Source organism: Hippoglossus stenolepis, chromosome 8 (assembly GCF_022539355.2).
Source record: "Hippoglossus stenolepis isolate QCI-W04-F060 chromosome 8, HSTE1.2, whole genome shotgun sequence".
NCBI lineage: Eukaryota > Metazoa > Chordata > Actinopteri > Pleuronectiformes > Pleuronectidae > Hippoglossus > Hippoglossus stenolepis.
In genome coordinates, this window is record NC_061490.1 from 2,345,359 (window position 1) to 2,356,464 (window position 11,106).

General features: G+C 44.5%; 1 protein-coding gene across 48 annotated transcripts in view; it reads right to left on the minus strand.

The window, feature by feature from the left end:
* The window catches only part of rims2a (regulating synaptic membrane exocytosis 2a), a 132,405-nt gene extending 121,751 nt beyond the window's left edge, over positions 1 to 10,654 (minus strand). For 20 of the 48 annotated variants that reach the window (XM_047340888.1, XM_047340887.1, XM_047340885.1 and 17 more), the window contains exons 1-2: positions 10,368 to 10,653; positions 9,641 to 9,856 (exon numbers count right to left, since the gene is read on the minus strand). In XM_047340888.1, the coding sequence (XP_047196844.1) occupies positions 9,641 to 9,840 (200 nt within the window). In that variant the 5' untranslated portion in view covers positions 9,841 to 9,856; positions 10,368 to 10,653. Of the gene's footprint in view, positions 1 to 9,640; positions 9,857 to 10,367 lie in introns of all 48 variants that reach the window. The other 28 variants (XM_047340878.1, XM_047340881.1, XM_047340880.1 and 25 more) reach the window with 4 other exon arrangements.
* Positions 10,655 to 11,106: the final 452 nt, after the last annotated feature.

Consider the following 11,106-nt stretch of genomic DNA (forward strand, 5'->3'; position numbering starts at 1 on the left):
TTTTAGCTGAGACATTCTTTAAGTTAATGATACATAAGGCTTCGCTAACAAGGTCAAATGCTAACAGGCTAGCATCAGCAGCATGGCCGATGCTACTGGCACACACTTTAACCGGATCTACAGCAAAACTTCATGGGCTCTTTCCTCACCCGCGCCCCATCCTTCTACAACAATCAGCTCAGTACTTTTTTCATCATTCTGCTGGCAGATAAAAAACAAACAACTGATCAACAAACAAACACAGATGAAAACATAACTTCCTTGGTTGAGGCAATCGGCATAAAGATGCTACAACTAGAAACCTCAATGATACAAACTATGATGACGAGTGGCAAATAAAACATCTAATTAAGCCTGTTTTAGTAAATCAATGATTGAAATCAAATTATTCCTTTACCAACACACATACAGTTGTAGGAGTAATCACTTCCACTTCACTTTCAGTAGCTCTGTTGATTAAGATGAGACTGAATATACCCGATTTTTATGTCGGGATGTTTTGTCTTCTTGCTGGTTGGTGCTTTGCTGCCTGGTTTTCCTGGGCACCTAAATGACCCCAGGCTTTGCTGCCTGTTTAGGTGCCTGGCTGCTTGCCGCCCACCGCAGAAAGCCGAATTACTCCACTATTATTAGTTCAACACTCTTGTAACTGACTCTCACTTTATCTATCCAGGTATCTATAACTCTAACAAAAAATAGTCTTTGGTTGCATCAAAAACCAACAGATATTCAGACACTCCGACAAATACATACAAAACTACTTAACTGTTGTCCAGCTGAGTTACTAGATTTAGCTGATTCAGAAAATCCTCCACAGTAAGAACTAACGTGCTGGTGTATTTTATTAAAAACCTGAATTAAAGTGGCTTTCCAGGGCACGTGGTTTGAGACCTCTCCTGCACAGAGTGGGGCGTTGTCCTTTCTCTGACCTTTCAGGGTTCAACAATCATAAAACAAACCCTGAGGGAATGTCACAGGGGAGAGAAGAGGCACCAGACCTCACTAGCCGTAACACTCTACACTGACACAGCACCCAGCTGTCCCACAGGTGCTGTGCCAGTGTACCCTAAGACCACCTTCCCATGTGGGAAAGGGACTTTTGGGCTCCACTGTATTTCCAGTTTTTGCTTCCTTAAATAGAGAGCGTAGTGTGGAGCCCATTAGTGTGATGTGCTGAATTTGTCAACGGAGTATATCATCACACTACCCCTTGGTTTTCAGAGATAGACTTGATGCTTACGATACAGCTGACAGCTCTTCTATAGCAGGCACATATGTTCCTCAGAAGCACTAGGCTTCCCTTACAGGGTCAGATGCTGTTTATCTCCCTCTACATTGACTCCACACTCTACTATGGGGATGGGGGATGGGTCAATAAAAGTGATAAAGTGTTCTCTTCTCGGTGCCATTTCCCTCTCAAATGTCTACTCTCATTGGCAGGGGCAACGGTTTACTTCTTTTTTTCCCCTTTGTAATATGTATTATTCAGCTATGACTGTTTTTCTATTGCATTGTGTTCTCAATCAGGTTACTCTTGCACAGCATGCTAGGGGTCTTATAGGACTTAGTCTTAAAGGGTCACTAGCTGCTAATGCTGCTTATGTTGCACTCTTGAGTACCTCACAACATCAACGTCAGTTCATATCAGGGAAGAGATACATCACACCAAATTCTTGAGCATTTTCACATGCTAGCTGAGGCAAACACAATGCTTTCTGATCATGGGATTTAAACCCGCAACCTTATCAAATTTGGTAATAACCTAGGGCCTAATTTACAAGGAGTTCAGGGGGTTGTAACCCCTCCAATAAACAAAGCCAGTCTGTACAAATATCCCCCTCCCCCAATAATCATACAGTTACGCTGAATGAAAAATATTGACGGTCATACAAGGGGAAGGTTGGTTTCCTGGATTCAATTTATTTACCCAATTTTGTTTTGCCTTCTTTGGCTACTAGCTAGTTAATATTAGCTGGCAAGTATGAGGTGTAAATTATTACTATATTATTTCTGAGGTACATCAAGTGAAACAAAATAATAACCTAGAAATCCATAGCCATGTGTATTTGACCATGCCATTTGACCTCACCCCCCTCAGTGTTCAACCCAAAGTTAGGGTCTCGGTATTAGCTTATGATTTAACATTAAGTGCTCCATCTGCTTGAGGCTCTGTTGATTAAGTTTAAAAATGAAAACCTATCTTCCTGTGCTGCTGTGTAACATTGTATTACATATTTCTATAAATACATAAAACGTGCCCTGTACCAAGTTACACAATCTCGTTCTGAAACAGTTTCCTACTGTCAGGTTTCACCAAGGGCATTTCAAACTGCGCAGCCAGGGACAGGAAAATCCCTTCAAACTTTGCTTGAGGGATAAGAGCCCAGAGGAGAATAAAACCGATGCTGACGAATGCAGATGTTATTTAGAACAAAGCCCTGAAAGACAATAGAGGCCGATGCTGTGCTGTGCCACACAGGAGAACAGCAGGCTATGGGAGATGGCAGGCTGATTGCTCTGTCAATGGGGACTAAGGCTGTCATATCAGCAACGAGACCTGATAGCATCTCAGACGTCACTGTCTCTCCTCTCCTTTTCTCTCTGATGTTCTCTTCTCCTACCCTGCCCTCTCCTCTCGCCCCCCTCGTCCCTTCTCATTTCCTCTCCCCTCTCCCATGCTAACCTGTCCCAAACTTTCCTCTCACCCTGCCCTCTCCTCTATGTCCCTTATCCTGTAGTGTCCTCTCCTTTCTTTTTTCACCCAGCCTAAAACTTGTCAGTAACTCAGACCATTAAACAAGTTAATATTCTATAGTTTTCTTAAATATTACAACCTGTGAAAAGATGAAAATCAACAACGAACTGATCCTATGGAAGTATTGTCTGTGTAGTTGTATTTATTTGTGCCCAATTTTGCTCTATAATATTGTCCAAACACATTGAGCCACACTTTTGCACTGGGTGACGTGTTGATATAGGACGTGAACGATTTCCCTCTGTTTCAGAGGCATTTGCTTAAAACTACAGTAACCAGTCGCCTTACTCATGAAGATTTATGTCGTGACAGTAGGTCAAATGTGAAACAAAGTTGCTCATGATGATGAATCCACAGAGAATTATCATCCAAACCAACAGTTTATCTCTGCTCTACAGAGCTCCTCAGTGTCTTTCAGCGTATTGTTTTGGTTTAATGGCCCACAACATAGCAGCCATAGCAATCAACTGTTCTCAGCAAAATAATACATCATCATAATACATCAATAATACGATAAATACATCTCTGAAAACACTGATTGAACGCTGGCACAGCACCAGCAGCTGGAAACTGGGTGGTGGAAACAGTGGAGCATTTGAACAAGAGTATATTTCTCAGGAGGAGAAGACCAAAACAGAGCTCAAAGGAGAAGGATTCTTTTACTTCTATATTTGATATTATACTTAAATTCACCAAACCATGAAGACACTGTGTTGCTTTAGGTCTTTTCATGCTATTTGTCTACAACAACAAAAAACTAAAATAAAGTGCAGTCACACAACACCTTACATTCAATCAGGCCACATTAAATTGCACACATCAGTCCTTTAAATATCTATATTTTTATCTTGACATATTCACAAAAATGTTAAAAAAAACGCCCTATCATGCAATGTTACAGAAAGCTCCAGAAAAAATGTATGGATCCGCCTCTTTAATTGAATTGACTCCTAAAGTTAATGCGTTGGCCCACACCTTACCCTTCCACCAAATCAAAATGAAATCTGTTCAGTATTTTTTGTGTATTTCTGCGAAAAGACAAGCAACAATGAAAACATATAGCCTCCTTGGCATAGGTAAACATTGAAGGGAATATTCATTATATAGCAGTGTAAGGAGAGTATATGGAGAAAAAGAGCACGTGCAAGTACAGAGCAAGGGGTAATTTGACAGATACAGTAGGTTAATGGCAGAAATGTAAAAAAAATATGTGAGATAGGAGAGCACCAATAACACTAATCAAGCTTCACTTCCACAGCTTATGAGGAACTTGTGAATATATTATTTAATATTTAATTTTAATGATGACAATTGTGTTCTAACTGGATTTCCTGTCCGGCTAAGCCAAACTACTTGACAGCATGCCAGCCTTCCATAACCAAAACACATTGTTACTTTAATTAGCATGATGATGTATTCATCTGGCGTGCGTTCTGCTTTATAGAGTCAAGACAGCATCCTCTCTCTCTCTCTCTCTCTCTCTCTCTCTCTCTCTCTCTCTCTCTCTCTCGCTTTCCCTTGGGGACAGTGATGGGGGATGGGCGGCTGTAGAACGCTCATGACAGAATCTGCTCTTTGCATGGGAAGGCGAGTGAGCATGGGTGAGTGAACTGAGAGAACAAGAAAAAGGCAGGGGGAGAGAGAGAGAGGGTGTGTGTGTGTACTGTACATTGTCCAGTGGGAAGAGCATTACCTTGCCTCATTTCACAACCATAGGTCTGTTTCTCTCTCTCTCTCTCTCTCTCTCTCTGGGTTGGAGGGAGTAACAGAAAAAGGAAATGGGATGTGATCAATCAAAGCTAATTCTAGGTCAATGCTCTTCATGTTAAACACACACACATACACACACACACACACACACACACGCACGCCTTTCACCATGGCCATGTTACATGGAACCAGGAACATAATGCATTTTCTCACAGACAATGAAAACATTTAAATATAGTTCAGAACAAAACAGTTGATTTCAAGTTATGATTCCAGACCCTGAACCCTGATTTGCAGTGTAAACTATTAAAGTGTCACTGAAGTTACATTTATCATGAAATGTCCAGGTCAAATGATTATTAAATTGTAAGTTAGCTTATTTCTCTCGTCACTACTATCTCGTCCTAATGCACAGTGCAGTGTAACTGTGTAAACAATCATGGCATAGTACTGTATATATGCAAATGGGGGTGACCAGTATGGCTTAAATCAAAAAGACAACAAGACCCCTGTAGTGTCTGATGTGGATCAGGAGGAGTTTTTAGTGGTCTGGGAAAATAACCCTGATGATGTCACTGGGGTCATGACATCTTGACTTGTCTTAGGCTACATCCACTCTACTACATTTTAGTTTAAAAACGCATTACTTCTCTTGTCCACACTACTCCTGAGTTTTTGAGCACCTAAAACTGAATTTATTGGAAACACTATTGGCCCCAGTTTGAAAAGCCCATGGGTGCATTGTACTCTGAACAGGCGGAAGTTTGGAAATTATGACGCCATTGCCTCCTGATTGGTTCATATCAATTGCGACTCAACCACCAGCATAAGTTCCACCACATCGTTGGCCTAAGAAGATGAATCCCTCATCTTACTTTTCACCATTGTTGTTTCTCATTCTTCTTTTTTTTCTGTAACTGTGCAACCAACTGAAGAGAAGACCAATCTGCTCCCTGAAGGTATGTACATGCACAGTGTAAATGAAAGGTCTTGTAATATACATTTTCATGAGTGGTAGTGTGGACTGGAGTTATTAAAGATACAGAGCTGAGATGCTCGTGTGGATGGAGACTGTTTTCGCTATAAAACACTGTTTTAAGATGAAAACATATAGATGTAGCCTCGGAGATTACAAGTGTTAACAGAAAGTTTATGTTAATGACAAATTGGGAGTGTGGAGTTAACAAAGTCATGAGCTTTTGCCCTTCATAGTGGGGTCTAAACGAGGGGTTGCTATCCAGTTGCATTGTGGGAATTGTAGGATACAGCGTTTCTGGAAGTGTCAATGGAAGTGAAATGCTAAATTGCTTGTTTAATTTAGTCACAACATACAGCTAACTCCAAACAATCGTCTATTTACAATATCTTCACCACATTGCCATGATACAATTACATTCCATTACCAGCAGACACCTCAGAGCCCTGGAATACCAGCATCTCAGTGGGAGTCCCTCATACAAGTCAGTCATTATAATTAGCTCAGTCAAAGGAGGTCCCTGAGCGAATGACACAGTCCCCTGATCCACGAGTTTACACTGTTACAGGCACGAGGAGGAACAGTTACTGGGCTGTTATAGTGTGGTAAGAAGTGGAAAGACAGCAACATGTGTCTGTCTACTAATATTGGAATCATCCCCCAGTACAACCACCTATATATGCATCTATGTGTGTGTTTATGTTTCATCAGCTTGTACCTTTGTAACAGGCACTGCTTATTAACAGCGAGAGAAACCGAAAGAACGACAAAGCAATAGAGGTTGGAAATGGGAAAGAGAAAGTCAGTCTCCCACACTCTGCCACTCCTAGCCACCAAGCAGAACCGGCAAGTGGCCCTGGAGGATCGGAGGAGCAGGGAGAAAGGAGAAGTGGAGCCCCAGGCATTGTGTGGGTCACCCCATCACAGGCAGCTGATGCCAGCCTGTGGGATACACAGTGTCTATGTGGGAGGGGGTGGGGGTCCCATAACCATCACTGCTGTACAGGAACTCACTGATGCATGGAAAGCTCGTTTTGTGTGCAAAAATGTTATGATTCTGAGCTAAACACACTTACATGGCTGCGTCTTTGAGGAGCTTTCTAGGAGAGGAATCTAAGAATGAGCGCCGCCTCAAGGACTTCAAGAAATCGACTTCTCCTTGGTGCAGCACATTTTTCTACATGCAGACACACACATACACGGGCCTGCTAAGAATGAGCGGCCTAGGAGAGAGAAGCTAATTACATGCGAGTCAGCAGCACTGGGTTTCCATCCTCGCTCTCTGTAGCACCTCTAGTGAGATGACAGCAAGTTGGCAAGCCCTGCAGCTGGAGGTTCCTCTCCCTCTCTCTCCTTCATCCCTCCATCTTCCCAGGATTCCCTTTGTTAGATTACACACTTCAATGTTCAAACTGCCACTTTCAGCCATCCAAGCCGCAGTGGGATTGGACTGTGACAGCGTAGATGCACGGGCTATAGGGTTGGATTTTGCTGTGTGGGTGTTTGTTTCCGACAGTGGCGGAAATGCTACGAACCATTCAATAACAAGTTAATCTGCTGCTGCTGTACCTACGCCACAGCGGAGTGAATTAATGCTGCTTCAGGATATGTTATGCTTGTGTGATTCATAGGTAAAGAAAATGGGGATTTACTGTTTTGATGACTCATGATGAGTCACCTTGTACGTATAGACAGAGCACATTAAAACCAAACCAATATGGGCTGTGCTGTGAGAAACATTGAAAGAAAACTTTACTACTTGACCTCAACAGGGTCAGGAGGTCCAATCAGAATGTCTAAACGGCAAAACAACAGCAAAAGGGTGGCAGCCAGCCCTTAATATCAACTCCACGTCTTCTGTCAGATGTTGCGTTTGGCTCTGCTGGTGAGATAAAAACCTCTGGTAACCAGGGTGTGCAGGAGAGAGGCCACACTGGAACCGCAATGCAAATGAGGACGCAAGCAATCCACGCCGAGGCCTCATTGACCTCATGGCTCACGTACGCTTTCAGTTCATGTGGCCCACAATCAAAGTTACCTAACATTATGGTGAGACAGTCAGTCAGTCATGTCCCCGCAAAGAACAGCCTCTTCTGCCCATGCTCAGTCATGACAAGGCTTTGACATCACTGTGAGACTAAGAGTGACTAAAACTGACAATCGCCTTTTACCTCAGAGAAAGAGAAACAGGAGGAAAAAAACAGTCAGCTATTGGGGATAAGGTGATGGAGAGTGGAACATTGAAAGGGGAATTGGAGGCGGAGGGAAAAGGCCTGGATGAATCACGCAGCATGAACCGCAGCGGCTGAGGTAGCCGTGTCTCGGAGTACGTGAGTCATGTTTATCATGCAGCAGCACTAGGAAGGGATTGCACAACTCGCTCTCCATTAGGAATGCTGCCTTAGTGCAAACATTTACCTGATGATGGAAAACAACAGCTCTAATGCCTCTAAAAAGCTCCCAGTGAGCGTGGCACACACACACACACACACACACACACACACACACACACACACACACACACACACACACACACACACACACACACACACACACACACTGAGCTCACACTGAAGTCACACTGGCACGTGCTGGGAGGCTGCAGCACCAGAAAACCAGCCAGAGATGTCATTATTAGTATTACTACTACTACTACTATTAACCATTGCTGCTATCATCACATGTATGTATCACTGTTATTGTGGTCATTATAACAACCAGTCTGACAGAGCTTAAATATGACATTTACATAGCTGTTCCTGGTCCCCTCTCTCTCTCTCTCTTCTTCCACCCACCTCTCCTCTCTCCCCCATTTTTCTCTGCTCACCCCTTCCGTTCGAGGCAGATGGCCACCCACATTGAGTCATTAAGTCTCTCCGCCATTGCCATGGGTTTGCTCGATGTGTGAACTTCTGGGTTTCTCCATAATACTGTATGGTCTCAATCTTACAATGTAAAATACCTTGAGATAATGAACTTTGCGAGGAGGTAGAGAGGGCTGTCCACTAAACACTAGGGACAGTGGTTCGATCTCTGGCTACCTCAGTCTGTATTCCAAAGTGTCCGTAGGCAAGACAGTGCAGTGTGTGAATAGGATGATAGAGAAAGCGCTGCGTACAGAAACAATGTTTGAATGTGTGTGTGAACGGGTAACGGGGCTGGTAGTGTAAAGCACTTTGAGTGGTCGATTAGTGAAGGAAAGTGCTGTATAAAAAGACTCTATTTACGATATACGTTTATACTGAAAGTCAAGTAAAAATAGTCCAAACACAACATACTCCTGAGCAAGCAGACATGTGCCTCCCTTTTCACTAAAGTTGGAAAACTACAAAAAAAATCAACAGGATGGAAACATTTAAGGCCACCACCTCGACAGGCATGAGCCATGCCTGTTGAAAGAAGCTCGAACCCAAATCCTTTTTTTAACTAACACTACATCAGCTGAGCGTTTTTTTATTTATATATATATGACCGGGGCGAGTCGACAGGGTGCAGTATTCCACCCATAAAGCAGAGTTATGGCGAAAAGGTTAGAAAGAGACGGCGGCGGAAAACACTCCCGGTCCACCTTAAAAAACAGAGCCTGCTGTGTGGACAGCTCCGTGGTGCTGAAACAGCTCCAAGCGACATCTGTACACAGGATGAGTGTGGGGGTGTATACGGTGGAAGCGGAGGGGTATTTGGGGGGGATACACGATCTACAGAGACTTTAACGTAGAAATCACACCCACCCCGCGTGCGCCATCGCCCCGAAAGGACACCTTAAATGATCCTTCCCAGTGTCATGTTGTGTAATCTCTGTGACGCGCGTGGGGAAAGGTTAAGCAATTTGGCGTGCTTTTTTTTTTAACGTGAAAATGGCGCCCGCTGCTGCTGCTGCCGCTACAACCCAGCCATTATAGTAGAGATACAGCTGTGAGATACATTAAAGTACTGAGGGTGCGTGTCGCTTCATAAAGAAAATGATACTCAGACATGAACATGTAGTGTTTCCTGGAGTAGGAGGAGGAGGAGGAGGGTCAGGGAGCGACCACCGGGCGAGGGGAAGGTTCGCCTCACCTTGGCCGACTAACAGTGGACTGATTCAGCTCCAGCATCAGAAACACACGCTGCACAAACAGAGCCCACAGAAACACCCGGGGCTGAGCTCGGCACGCGCCGACACACAGCTCCTGCACCACCTCTGCTTCTTTCCTTACTTCAACATCGACTGTTCCTTCGCTTCCTCCTTCTTCTGTCGGTCCATGACACCGAGGATGATCTTCCTCTCATCCTCGGTGAGGTGGCTGAGGTCCGGCATCTCCGGCATGGCGCCGGTCGCTGAGGCAGCAGCAGCAGCAGCAGCAGCAGCAGCAGCAGCAGGGCCAGGGCCGCCCCGGGGCCCGTGTGGAGCAGACATCTTTTACACACAGTGGCTACAGAGAATGAATGATAAAAGCACCATCAACCAGCAGCATCATGGTGGGAGATCTAGCTACAAATGTGTTACATCTCATGCGGTGAAACAGTGAAATTGACGGTGGGGTTTCGCTGGAGGCACCGTGGTTTACGCACGGCACTAGTGCACCATGCACACATTATTATTACACCGTGCTGCAGAAATAAGCGTCAAAAACATCCATCACAGGCTTCAGCCTCATGCTGTTAAATGCTCATGATGGGTTCTGATTAATACTCACGCTGCAGCCGACTGAGCGCTGCCTGCAAACAGGCTACATTCAAGCGGCTGCAGGTCGAAAACGCACAAATTCACACATGAAATGTTGTGAAAGAGAAAACACTCGGGATCAGAAATGCTCCTGTACGAGGCACGGGGTTCACAGGCTGCAGGCTACAACCTTCAGCTGTTCCAAACACAACCCATCCATCCATCCAGGGAGAAGACAAATAGAAAGGGTTTGAAAATAAAAAATGAACAACTCTTGCCTTCTATTTCGCTGTCATGTTAAATCCTGTCTAACCCATCGCTGCCATTCTTTAGAGAGGTTCCACTCGCATGTTGGAATAATCAAAGGTGGCCCGGTCCGTCCCTGTTTGTTTTCGCTGGGAGCCCTTAACCCTCCTCTGTCACTCTTAGCTCGCTTTCCTCCAGGTTGGTAATTCTTGGAGATTTCTTAAATGCACAAAAATGGATGCAACGAGAGGGAGAGAGAGTGAGTGAGAGACAGGGGGGGTGAGAGAGATAGAGAGGGAGAGAGAGAGGGGAGGAGGAGGAAAAAATCCAGATAGGAAGAAGAGGGCGGAGCGATGGAAACACGTAGAGGAATAAAGGCAGAGAGGACGCGCTGGATGTTTCATTGACAGCAGGCAGAGAGCAGCAGGTAAAACCCGGAGTGGAGCCGCTGTGTGTGCAGCCGGAGCCGCTCTGTGAGCAGCTCTGTGAGGGAGCAGGGAGCGAGAGCATCATGCATCTTTCATAACCAGATCATGAGCACTGAGAACAGGGGCCAAATGTGAAGTGGGGAGATAAATACAGAATATGACTATGGCTGCACCTGCAGGTGTGGCTGCCGTCTCCTCTCAGTGAATACACTTGTACTGTGCACACCGGCACTGGGCTTTGTTGCCAGATGTGACAAAGTCTGTGATGACAAATGGAAGAAAATAAAGCTTAAGCAATATGTTTTTCTCTTTATTAAAGAAAAATATCTTTCGGTTTGAGAGC